This window comes from Mus musculus, chromosome 8 (genome assembly GCF_000001635.26).
Source record: "Mus musculus strain C57BL/6J chromosome 8, GRCm38.p6 C57BL/6J".
Lineage (NCBI taxonomy): Eukaryota > Metazoa > Chordata > Mammalia > Rodentia > Muridae > Mus > Mus musculus.
The window spans coordinates 33,599,621-33,613,131 of record NC_000074.6 but is presented as its reverse complement, the minus strand read 5'-3'; the positions used below and the strand labels follow the sequence as shown (position 1 = coordinate 33,613,131).

The 13,511-nt window shown below is 45.7% G+C and overlaps 1 protein-coding gene across 2 annotated transcripts in view; it reads right to left on the bottom strand.

Annotated features, from left to right (window-relative positions):
- Ppp2cb (protein phosphatase 2 (formerly 2A), catalytic subunit, beta isoform) overlaps window positions 1–13,511 on the bottom strand; it is a 20,184-nt gene extending 6,673 nt beyond the window's left edge. Inside the window, exons 1-3 of one of the 2 annotated variants that reach the window (NM_017374.3) lie at window positions 13,114–13,511; window positions 2,268–2,477; window positions 1,211–1,384 (exon numbers count right to left, since the gene is read on the bottom strand). In NM_017374.3, the coding sequence (NP_059070.1) occupies window positions 1,211–1,384; window positions 2,268–2,477; window positions 13,114–13,215 (486 nt within the window). In that variant the 5' untranslated portion in view covers window positions 13,216–13,511. Of the gene's footprint in view, window positions 1–1,210; window positions 1,385–2,267; window positions 2,478–12,913 lie in introns of both variants that reach the window. The other variant, XM_006509033.2, reaches the window with a different exon arrangement.

Below are 13,511 nucleotides of genomic sequence, written 5' to 3'. Positions count from 1 at the left end.
AAATTTTAAAATTAGATCTACCACCAATACTATTACTATTATCTTTCTAAATGAATTTGTTCTTTAAGGCTAATAAAGACTGTTACTTGAACAATTTTAATTGAAATTTAACAACTTATACATTTACAAGTTAGCAAGTATAGGCAACGTATTGTCACTACAATTATTGCAGCATCCAAACTCACGGCTGGAAAAATATGGACTGTTATAATTAAATTATATTCTGACTTGCAAGCCGAAGAGTATCTGTTACACCTTCAAGAACACTGGGTAGCCCTGTCAGTACTGGAACTCACTCTGTAGACCAGGCTCGCCTCGAACTCAGAAATCCGCCTGCCTCTGCCTCCCGAGTGCTGGGATTAAAGGCGTGCACCACCACGCCTGGCCTGTATAATGTCTTATGTATGCCGCAAAACTTACTATGCTGGGAACAGAGAACCCCTTGATAAAAAAGATGTAATATATAATATGATACTTGTTATCATGAAGATAGATGGGAATAAAAAGTTACTAATGATAGCCAGGAAACATAGTAATACAAGCACAATTTCTTTCTTTTTTTTTTTTTTTTTTTGGTTTTTCGAGACAGGGTTTCTCTGTATAGCCCTGGCTGTCCTGGAACTCACTTTGTAGACCAGACTGGCCTCGAACTCAGAAATCCGCCTGCCTCTGCCTCCCGAGTGCTGGGATTAAAGGTGTGCGCCACTGCGCCTGGCTACGAGCACAATTTCTAATAACATCTTGTGTTACTAATAATATATACACCCAAAGACTTAAGCATTTTTATACTGTCTTCTAAATGTAAAAAGCACACATTAGGGCACGTATCTTCTTTGGCCAGGTAAAGCGGGGCTTGGGGTGACTGCAGCCCAGAACCCCAGCTGCTTGGGAACACGAGGCAGAATCATAGTATCAAGCCATGCTGGGGTACAGCTAAGTCTCAGCCGGAGCAGTCAGTGAGACTCTCTCCACAACAGGAACACACAAAACCCAAAAAACAACCACCAACACCAAACCAACCAAATCACGGGGCTGTAGCCTAGGGTAGCACACTGGCTTAGCACCTGACACCAAGGCCCCAGGTTCAACTCTGCAGCACTGTATTAAACAAACAGAATAAGCCAAAGAGACATGTACATGAATTCCTAACACTGACTGTTCCCCCACATTTAAGCTCCTCCTGGCAAGGCCCCGTCACACACATGCGCACCTGTCCATCTACTAAAGCTGTAAGTGGAAGATAATCAAAGAGATCTGTAAAGTATTTCCACACGTTGGCATTTCCATACTTCCGTAGGCACTCATCATAAAAGCCATACACTTGTGTGATCTGCCGGCTTTCGTGATTTCCTCGCAATATTGTGATGCGCTCTGGATAGCGCACCTGAAAGACAAGGAAAAGAAACCATGGCACAATCACGGCTCTCCAGTTCTGTGTTAGTTTTAACCGCAAATCCATTTCTTTAAATAGTTCTTTTGTCCATTTTTAAATTAAATTTAAGACTAGGTATGTAGGATATATATACATCAAGTGGATTTTATGCTTAGACTCGGGTCCCCTACTATAGGCCCCTCATTATGGCCATGCAATTACCCGAATTCTAAAAAGTCCTAAGCGTTTGCTTAGTCTGAGCAGGAGCAGTAAGAAGGAAGCAGCCAGAGAAATCTTGAGGGGAAACCAGAGAGAGAGAGAGAGAGAGAGAGAGAGAGAGAGAGAGAGACTAGAACATGAATAAAAATACTCTTTGAGGGGAGCCACTTCTGCTGTGACTTACAGGATAAAGTCAGATAGACTATAGGAGAGCCTCGGCGTTTAATGAGTTTGACTCTCACGACTGTATGGAATCAAAGAGGACTCTGGGAACAGGGAAGTAGCACGACAGGACAGACAGGAACTGAGGTCCACCTGGCAGCCCGAGCAGGGATGAAAGGAGCAGATCTTGAAGGCTGAAGTGTGAGGTGTGGGGTACAGGGCAGTGAGAACGGGAAGGCAGAGGAACAGTGGGCTTTTCATGTCACCAAGTAAACAGACTTGTTTAATGTTCCCATATGAAGGGTGGTAAGTAATTAAATCAAATATAATTCACAGAGTTCAGTTATGGACAACCGCTGAGTTATACATTTATCAGAAATGGACAAGTTTTAAGGCGTGGACTTTCATCTCTCTGTAAAAGATGTGAAGCCAACCCTGAAATTAAAATGATACATGCAACACTGACATTCTTTTGCCTTTGAAGTTCACCCCACCCTGTATCCGTCAACCATACCTTTAATGCTACAAGAAGAGTCACAGTCTCCACAGAGTAGTACCCTCTGTCTACATAGTCCCCCATGAATAGGTAGTTCGTATCTGGTGATTTCCCACCAATTCTGAAGAGCTCCATAAGGTCATGGAATTGGCCATGCACATCTCCACAGACGGTAACAGGACAGCGGACCTCTTGCACATTTGATTCTTTCGTTAAAATTTCCTTAGCCTGTTAGAAAAGGAAAATAAATGAAAAGACTCGGTTACAAATTTAACAGCATTTCTTACCTACTGAAAAAAAATAAATCTGGGGGAAACCACTTGGAAGTATAAAAATAAACCAATACCCTATGAAGAGATAGGCAGATTTATAGCCATAATAGCAAAGTCTGGAGATGACATATCTACAAAGATGCAGAGAACTTGGAGCCCTTATGAGGTGCTGGTAGGAATAAAATGAAGTTTGTTCCAACTATCCATGGCCGCATTATTCCTCTGCTGAAAGGCCTTATCTTTACTGTGTGTTTACTTGTGTCTGTGTGCCTATGTGTCCCAGTGCCAGTGGAAGCAGAGAGGGCACCTGACCCCTGGGGCTGCAGCTGCAGGTGGCTGTGAGGTGCCTGACATGTGCACTGGGAACTGAACGCAGGTCCCTGGAGGTGCAGCAGGTGTTAATAGAAAGTACAAATTACTCAAATGCCCATTAAGCCATGAGCTCATGTAATACAACACTACTGAAAAAGGGAACTTCTCTTCTAGATTCTTATGAAAATAAACATAGTCTGTCCAGAGCATGGAATACTAGATCTTTGATGGCATTACTCAAGTGTGTTTGATATATGAGGGAAAATGCCAAGTCACAAACCCACATGATCTGCTTAATTAAAAACAAACAAACTTAAACCAATAATGTCCCTGAGTGTGCTGCAGGAGGTACACTGGCCAGTAACTAATGTCTATACCATCTTGCTGTAGCATGCTTGTCACAAACTGCTGCCATCCATCACAGAACAGAGCATGCAACCAAATCATACTTGTTTGCAAGCACTAAGCACAGGAGGCAGGAGAGAGGGAGGCAGGAGAAGCCAAACAGCCTACCACAGTGCAGTAAGAACGGAAATCTATCAGCAGAGGCCTACTGAGAGCAACCAAACTCCTGCAACCCAGCTGTCAATCAGAAGGGACTCGTAAGGGGTCAGTAACTGGGTTCCCAGTGTCCTCGCACTGTAGCAGAGGATGGTGACCTGAAACTCCTTTCTGAGCCCCTGGCCTCCATTATAAAGGGCTGCAGGCCTGAACAACTGTTTGGTGCATGGTTTCTAAAGCGAGGTATTTTTAGTAACTCCAAACTTATTTTCTAGCAACTGAATCCTCTACTGTAGTACAAGATTCTGATTTGGGATACTGACTAGAAAGACAAAGTTGCAGTCGGCTAAAACTCTGGAGTTAGAGATGGCTCAGGGCTGACTGTGGGAGAACGGACACTCTAAAGTTGTCCTCTGCCCTCCACCTTCATGCTGTGGCCTGCACCTTCCCTTTGGCAAATACAAATACAGACGTTAGCAATTACAAAAGCACTGTAAAGTAACCGAGCTACTGTACCCTCAGCCTAGGTCCCCAACTTTTCATTCAAAAGATGTTTAGGTCAGCCAGGTGACTCCCCAAGAGCCGTGGACAGTGGAACATAGACTATTTCTCCTGGCTGGCCTAGGATTAGTTAGAAGAAAAGGAAGCCGAGTTCCTCTTCATGGTGCTAATATAACTGTGTAACCTAAGGTCTTTATACCCTCTGCCGGTGTCCAGACCCTGCATCTCTAGAGCATGAGGTCATCACCTTTCCTGTGTATAAAGTAAAAACAGCTGTTTTTCCCCCTCCTCAACTGAATTCCTCTGAGGGTTGATTCTCTGTTATGTGACAAACTATGTTCTCACAACCACATTACTGAAGTGACCTGTCCATGCATGCGCAATGCAACTGAAGGTTTATTTTAATTAACAAGCCAGGAGGCAGTTCTAGACTGAGTTAGTCAATATAGTAAAAACATCCGAGAAGTATGTAAAGATTTATAACATATTCACAAAAGGAGTCAGAAGCAGTTCTAAGAATGTCATTCTCCAGTGTTTACTAGGACGCAGCAACGGAAACTTGATTACTTCCAGGGCACAGATAAGACCGCATTTAAAGCTGTAATGTGGATTGTGGCTTAAGACCACAGTTGACAGCTGGGCGTGGTGGCACACCCTTTAATCCCAGCACTGGGGAGGCAGAAGCAGGTGGATCTTTGTGAATTTGAGGTCAGCTTGGTCTACAGAGTGAGTTCCAGGGCAGCCAGGGCTACACAGAGAAACCCTGTCTCAAAAAAACAAAACAAAATGAAACGAAAACAACAAAAAAAAAACATATGTGGTAGAGATATAAGTTGGTAGCCAGAACTACTGCATTAAATGCGACACTAATGTCCGCCAGCCGTTCTTTCCCTTTTCATCTCTGAAAGACATCGTCTTGGGTCTAAGTGTGTACTTAACTGTCACTCCCTCTGCGGCCAACAGGGAGTCCACTGCTGTAACATATCCCAAGGCTATCCTCTGACTGCACACACTGCACACACAATCTTTCCCTTCTACACATGAATGAACTGCTACAGGGCTTATCTTTAACACTCCAACCAAATTCATAGAAAGCAAAAACCAGACAACCTCTGAAACAAATTGTCTTTCATGAAGTTTTAAAAGTCTACAGTGGGGCTAAAGGATGGCTCAGTTTTTGGAGACAGGGTTTCTCTGCAGTTCTCTCTGGCTACCAACTTATATCTCTACCACATATGGGTTGTTTTGTTTTCGTTTCGTTTTGTTTTTTGAGACGGTTTCTCTGCGCACTTGCTACTGCAGAGGACTGGGGTTCAGTTTCTATCATCTACACGGTGGTTCACAACTGTCTGCAGCTCCAGTTCCAGGGGCTCCAGTGATCTCTTTAGGGCTTAGGCACACACGTGACACATAGACATACATACAGGCACAACACTCACATACGTAAAATAAGTCTAAAACATGAAACATTCTAGAGGCCTGTCAAGCACGGTAGTACCTGGCTGCTACACCCCAGCACTCGGGGCTGAAGCAGCAGGGGCCAGAACTCTTGGCCAGCCATGGCCACACAGGAAGCCCAGCTCAACCAAAACACCATAGTTAATATAAGCTCTCTTCCTACACCACTAGTAGGCCTACCATATATGACTTATTGTTTTTTTTTTCTTTTTGAGTTTGGTCTAATTAAGACAGGGTAGCTTCTAACTGTATACAGTAGAGAATAGCCTGAAAACTTCTGATCCCTCTCCCTCCAACACGGGGTGCTGGAGACTGAGCCCAGGCCAGGCTGGACCGGTAAGCACTCTACCAATTGAGCCACAGCTCCAGCCAACGCCCCTCCCCCCTCAAGCAAGGAAGTTAACCCTGAGTTTAACAACAGCAGTGTCTCAATGGCAAGCACCACGGCTGCTTAAAAAGCAAGTTCTGGATGTGTGTACTGACCAAGATAAATGTAAACTGTTTCAGGATGCTAATCCTAGGATGCTTTCATGTAAACAAAGCACCATGAACAGAGCCTCATTCCACATAAAGGGTCACACAGAGCTGGGTTTACCGCACGGCCGGCCGGCTGCGCATGCCCACACTCCCAGCACTCAGGAGACCGGCCCAGCTTGTACAGTAGAGTTACAGGCCTGCCTCGGCTACCTTGAAAGGTCTAACTCACAAACAAAACAAACAAAGAAGGTAAGCTAATGGTCGTCAGGGAAAACTGTGTCCAAAATAAAATGTATGTTATCTTTCTCATAGACATCTGTCATTTTTCTTAGACATTTATTTACTTTATGTATATGAGTGCTGTCCTGTCTATGTATATCTGCATGTGGCCCTGCATGCCAGAAGACGGCATCAGATCCCAGCATAGATGGTTGTGAGCTACCATGTGGTTGCTGGGAATTGAACCCAGAACCTTTGGAAGAGCAGACAGTGCTCTTCACTGTTGAGCCATCTCTCCAGCCCCATCTTTGTTTTAACAAAATCCCAACTGTTAGATGTTACCACTGAAGACTCAGGAGTCAGATGCTGGGGTGAAAGCCTGCCAGCTCAGAGGGCCAGAGAAAGCAACCAGCTGACCTTCCTCCTCAGGAAAAAGCAGCTCTTTCTCCACACACTCCTCAGACTCAATGTCCCTCTCTCCTACTTCCCGTGTGTCTCCATCTGCCCCTCCCCCCCACTTCCTTACTCTGTTCTTCTCCTATGTTCATCCCCCCCCCCCCCACAAACTGGTTGCTGCTCGGCCTCTTGACCTACCTACCGTTGACTTCATTTAATCCTGTTTACAATAAACAGAAAGCTCTTAGATTAAAGGTGTGTGCTAGGGCTGAGTCACATCCCAGCTAGAAACAGGTTTTTCCAGTAAATACCACAATCTTGGGGTTCACAGTGTGATCAAATATCTTGCAACACATTTCCCAAGCTTGTAGTAGAATAAAAGGCGGAAGGGATAGCTTCAATAGCTCCCTGTCTGTAATGTGCAGAGCTGTTTTGCCTGCATATATGTGTGTTCCTGGTGCCTGAGGAAGACAGGAGAGGGCAAAGGGTCCCCTGGAACTGGAACTACAGATATTCGAGCTGCTAAGCTGCCTCTCTGCATGGCTGACATCTCTAAGAGCAAGTTCTGGACTTCTCTATGCTTCTGTTGAGACAGTTTTACCATGCATCCCAGACTGACTTTAAACTCACAGCCACTGTCTCAGTCTTCTGGGTGCACAGGTATAGTTGTGTAATACAAAGGTATAGGCGTGCATTACAATGAGGGCCTAAAAAGGTAACATTTAAAAAGCTTCAAAAACAGATTTCAAAAAGTACTAACTACGGAAGCAGCCACCCTCCTATATCCACACAGTGGACTTTTATCATTCCATAAGAGGGGACGGCAGGCATACTGATGCGTGCCGTGACGTAAAGATAAACCTCCAAATGACTGACTACTCAGACGGCTAAGCTGCACATCTGGAAGAGGGTGCTGGTCTCCATATTAGTTTCTGAAACTAGAGCCCACCTATCAGGCTGGGTCGGCTGGCCAGGCAAGCCCCTAGGACTGTCTCCAGCCCCCCATAGCTACCTTTTTACATAGGTGCTGGGAGCCCTAACTCAGGTCCTCACGACAACAACTTTGCTCAGGTCCCCATTAGTATTTTGTGAGCAATTCAAATAAAATTTTTACTGCTAGTCTGTAAATTATGTGAACGCCAGTTTTCATCATGATTAGTGACATGCTATCACTTCATTTAAAGTCTGTGAATGGTCAATGCATAACTGTTACCGAATCAAGTCTAACCTTGAGCTCTCTCTTCCCAGAAAGGGAACAATCTATACTATACAGACCTCCTTCCCAAGGTTAATATGACCATTCAAAAACAAATCCAGACTTGAAAAGTAATCTTCAGGAAAAGGTAACATTTAATACTAATAATGGTATGAGGAAAGAAAGGTGTTTTCATATACGTTATTCCCAAAGTGTTTTTTTAGATGTATTATGTTTACGAGTGTTTTGCTTGCACGCATGTCTGTGCACCACATGTGTGCCTGGTGCCTGAGGAGGTCACAAGGCGGCCCTGTGTCTCCTGGCACCAGAGTTCAGTTGTGAGCTGTCGTGTGAGTTTTGGGGATAAACCCAGTTCTCCTCTGCAAGAGAACAAGTCCTCTTAACTGCCGAGCCAGCTCTCAGGCCTTAGAGAAGTTACTTCTAACAACAACCTAGACTAGGTTTCTATTTCAGCCCATTTACTTAAGAATGAAAAAAATCAATCCAAAACAACTAAAAATTCCTCCCTAACACAGGTGAGAAACGTCTTGTGATACTAATACCATTCTCCTCCTGGTGCTTTGGCTGCGTTTACCAAGTCTGTCAGAGTGGCTCAGTGATGGGCTATCTAGTCTGACCCCTGGCACTACAAAGCCAACCAGAACCAATACCACCCAAAACAATCGGAAAAAAAAAAAAAGAGGGAAAATTTACTGGAAGATGTTCAAATTAGAACAAAGGTTTATGCTGCATATAAAACCATTCAACGAAAACAAATTTTACAGGTAAACATTTTTACCTATATAAGTGTAGATTTTCCCCACATAGTATATTTTACGTATCACATATAAAGTCAAGAAATTACCTGATCTAACAATTTCCACTTTCTAGTCACTAGTTTATGATACTCTCTTAATTGCTTCACCTGTTAGTTTAAGAGCAGAGTGGCTCAGATGGACTGAAGAACAATGATTTTTTTTTTTTTTTTTTTTTTTTTTTGGGTTTTCGAGACAGGGTTTCTCTGTATAGTCTTGGCTGTCCCGGAACTCTCTTTGTAGACCAGGCTGGCCTCGAACTCAAAAATCCGCCTGTCTCTGCCTCCCAAGTGCTGGGATTAAAGGCGTGCGCCACCACGCCCGGCTAAGAACAATGATTTGAGTTCAGTCAGTAGACTGGGTCTTAACTTCAAATTCCACTATAACCACACCATTCTTTGGTACAGTGAGAAACATTTTCTACATCTCTGTATCTCTACATCTCTTTATCAATGGACCACCAAAGCTGGCATTAACGCTTTTCAACTAAAAGTTTAAAGTAAATTTACCACGAGGACATAGTGTCGCATACCTGACACCTTGGTGCTGAGGGAGGCAGAGGCAGAGGCAGGCGGGACTTCAGCAGCTTGAAATGAATCTGTCAACCACGGCAAGGCCAGCCAGACTTTGTAGTGAGACCCTGACCCAAATAAAAACCGTAATAAAATGAACACCAGTTAGGGCTCTCGTTTGTCCTTGTGCTTCTTTTGTTTCTGTTTCCTGAGACAGGGTTTCACTGTGTAGCTCTGGCTGTCCTGGAACTTGCTATGTAGCCAGTTAGGATGTTTAGCAGCTAAAACTACCTTTTCTTTTCTTTTTCTTTTTGGAGACAAGGCCTTTTTCATGTAGCCACTAAGTACACCAAGCTGACCTCTTCTCAGAGATCCGCCTGCCTCTGCCTCTAGAGTGCTGGGATTTAAGGAATACGCACCATGACCAGATAAAACCACTTTTATTTTTTTTAAAGTTACATCTATCACAGAGAATAATTGATTATCTCAATTCACGAGTTCTATTTCTATAATCTAATCTTCAGCAACATAGTTTTGCTTCAGAAGTCAAGAATATGCTCTTTCACACTATGAAGTAAAACCTGAAATGTCTGCTATGCCAAAGCTTTGAAGGCAGAGCCGCGAGAAAGACACACACCCCTGTTCAACAGAGAATTTACACCCAGCTCTTTTGTTTTGTTTTTTTGTGAGCCTAGCCTTTAATGGCCTAGAATTTGCACATATTCTTACACAAGCCCCAGATTTTCTGACTAAAGACTAAAATGGATATCTGTCAACAAAGAAAGCAGCCTAGCCCCCAAACGCAAGCCCCCCCACCCCCAAACCCTCCCCACCCTCATCCTCCTAAGACCTCCCGACTCCCCCATAGCTCATCATCACAAACCGTCTTCAGTTATAGAATAAAATCTTAACAGGTCAATCTTTTTTTAAAGTTTTCCCAAGACGAGAGATAAATATAGTTCTAGTCACAGACTGTCCTGGACAGGCCAGACAGGCAGTGCGGCACACCATCTTTAAAAGTGTCGTGTACCATGCCACAGCAGGAAGCAGTATTTATGTTCAAAGGAGCCAGGTCACAATTAGCTTTGAATCCGGATGCTAACAGAGGGGAGTGTATCAAGCCTGTGGTTTCAGAAGGCAGGCCTCACAGTCCTAGGCCAACAATTCTACAGTGACATAAACTCACTTCAGAAGCCAGACAAGTCTCTTGTGCAGGAACTTTGGCAGTCGTTCCCCACTGATACTTCCATAAGGTTCACCGCCACGACCCCAGGCCAGGGCCTTTTCCATACCCACCTTGATTTCAGCTGCCTCAGCTGCTGAGCTAAATCAGAGCAGGAATTTAATGTCTGGGGGACAACTATCTCATTACAATGTCGCTTTCTATAGAGTGGTATGGCAAACAAAATCTAAAAGTCACATTATTAGAAAATTGGGCCAGCAGCCGGGCAGTGGTGGCACACGCCTTTAATCCCAGCACTTGGGAGGCAGAGGCAGGAGGATTTCTGAGTTTGAGGCCAGCCTGGTCTACAGAGTGAGTTCTAGGACAGCCAGGGCTACACAGAGAAACCCTGTCTTGAAAAACCAAAAAAAAAAAAAAAAAAATTGGGTGGGCTAAGCATGGTGGAACATGCCTTTTATATCAGCACCTAGGAGGCAGAGGCAGGCAGAGTTTGAGGTCAACCTGATCTACAAAGTTCTAGGGAGCTAAGACTACACAGTGAGGAGTGCTCGCTCACGCTCTCTCTTTTTTTAAAAAGGTAAATATTAACTCTCTTTTATCCCGAGAAATGGCTCAGCAGCTAACGGTGCTTGATGCTCAAGCCTGAAGACTAAAATGTGATCCCCATAGCCCACATAAAAGTGGCATTCTCCACAAGCTGTTTTTTTGACCTCCCCATGTGCACTCACAAACACATCATACAAAATCAATGTGCACACGTGCATATGCCCAAACACACACATATGCGCATACACCCATACAAATACATTAAAAACAAAACCTTTAAGAAAACTAGCTAAAAGGAATGAAAGCGGGTGACTGTAGACCGCTTGTCTCTGTTACAACCTTCCTACGAGGCTTTCTAGCTCAGGAAGGGCAGAGTATTTATTCTCAAGACCAAGTGGGAAGTAAGGACGTCGCTTTACAGCGTTGCTGTAAACCTGGTAACGTGTGTGCTGAAGATAACAGGAAACACACGGCCAACGGACCCAAAGTCTCCATTGAACTACAGTCCCCAGAAGTCCCACTAAAGCAAGAGTGACAACCGAGACAGACCAGAACTCATTTCTCATGTAACAGTCGCCTCCATCAGGATTGTATGTGCTCAGCTCCTGATACTTCCCACCCAGCAGATTGTGTATCGTCACCCCTGCCTCACAGAGAAGCATCCCATGTGCAGACGGGCAGCTAGCTCGCTGTGGGGCAGCAGTGAATTCTGACTGGCTGAACTTAAATAGGGGGGATGGAGCCGGCTCAGCAGCTAAGAACCTGTGCTACTTTTTCAAGTGACCAGACCCCACAGCAGGTGGCTCACCACCACTGTCCCAGACAGCTCCAGGGAATCTGACAAGGCTGGCTTCCCCAGGTTTCATTCAACACTAATCACACAGACATACGATTAAAAATGAATAAATCTTCAAACCTATTATAAAATGGGACCAGACCACCAGGTGGAAGAAAACAGGGACACATGCACCCGTAGGCACATACCCGCATGGGCATACCAGGGTCATGCACAGGCCAGGAAGCCAGCTATTTCTCCCACTGGCAACTCCATCCTCTGGGCTAGAGGACAAAGCAGTGGGTGACACTGAATTTGTGGAGATAAGCAAAGAAAAGAGACCCACAGCCTAGGATGTAAGCTCAAAAACACGGGATAACTGGTAATCCAGTTTACTTAGAAGTGGAGTTTAAAAAAAAAAAAACTTTAAAAGACTCACAAACCTTCCTAAGAGTTTAAGACTTCAGTGTGATACTTCAAAGCCATGGTACAACCTTCTGTAAGAGTGGATCCTAAAATTATCAGAAAGTCAAATGGAAACACCTAGCCGGATTCGCCACCTCTTGGTTTATAGGTTGGATGTCACAACTACAATAAGGTTGACTGACTCAATTTCCAAACTGGACAGCCCAGTGGTGCTCCAGCTTGAGAGAGATCACCTAAAAGGTTACCTTTAAGACTTAACGAAATTACAGGTTATCACACAAGATAAATAAAAGCTAACTGAGACGATACACAAACAGTTTCTGAGGGAAACACCCTTTTCTTCACGGCTCTACTAGAAGAAAGAAACTCTCCTGTGCTAAGTACTTATTCAACCCACAAAGGCCCTGGTCAACTTGAAAAGCGCACCAAGAGCCATCTATCACTCCCCACCCCAAGTAAGGAGTGCCTGTTATCAGACGGATAAACAAAATCCTTTGGTAGGATCCTAACTTCTGGGGAAAAAAATGTAGACTCTGACTTGAATACTTAGCTCCGTTACTCTCTCGCAGGGCTCTTGAACATGGGGAAGCGAGTTAGCCCACAATAAAAAAGAGGAATGAAAAAAAAAAAGACTCTAAATAAGATGATATAAGCAAAAAAAAAAAAAAAAAAAAAAAACCCAAAAACCTAGCGGTTAATAAACCAATAGATACACACACATGTCTGAAAGCTGAGAAGACACGATCAAAAAGGGATTACCTAATCCATTACCTGCAAGCTATAGCGTGGGGTCGGGAGGGATACACAGGGTTAAAAAAAAAAAAAAGGAAGTAACTTTCTGTAACGTGGCCGGTTCTAAATAGCACCTATCCCAGTTAACGTTGCCAGTAAGCACCGTTTCCAAATTCAGCACCTGCTGTCTTCTTCCTGAAAAAGACGTCCCTCTCCATAGCCACTCGGCCGCCCAGACCAGCCTTCAGTCATCTGCCTCCGCCAAACCCAGGCTGGGAGAAGGCTCGGCCTGCCATCACGCCCACTAGTGTGCAAACAAAAGCTCCTTGCACTCCGTGGATCACCTGCGAGCGATCGACGCCACACTAACCACCGCTCGGTGTTAACGACTTTCAGGGCAGTTGTCCGTGGAGCCCGGGGACTGCAGCAGCCTGGTTTTCGGGGCGTGGGGTGGGGTCCCGCACCCCGTCCCCTACTCCAGCCGGGGGCCAGGGCCCGTTTCCCCCCCCGACCCCTGCGCGCGCCTCCGCGGCGGGCCGCCTACCTTCTCGCACAGCGTCCGCACTTGGTTCTCGTTCAGCTGCTTACACTCGTTCAGCTGCTCCACCCACTGGTCCAGCTCCTTGGTGAACGCCTTGTCGTCCATGGCGGCGAGCCGCGCGTCCCCGCCGCCTCCCCCGCCGCCGGCCCCCGGCGGGACCACCGAGCCGCGGAGCGCGCAGCCCGCGCCCCGCCCAAGCCCAGCGGGCAGCCGCGGGCCCCGGCCTCCGGGAGCGCCCGCCCCGCCCGGCCCCGGCCACGCGCCTGGGGCGCGGCGAAGGGCTTACGGCTCGGAGCGCAGAGCGCGGCGCAGCTCGGCTCGGCTCCGGCCCGACGGCGCCCGCCCGCCCGCTGCCACCCGCAGGCCTCTCCGCGCTCTGGCCACGGCCCTCTCGCTCTTTC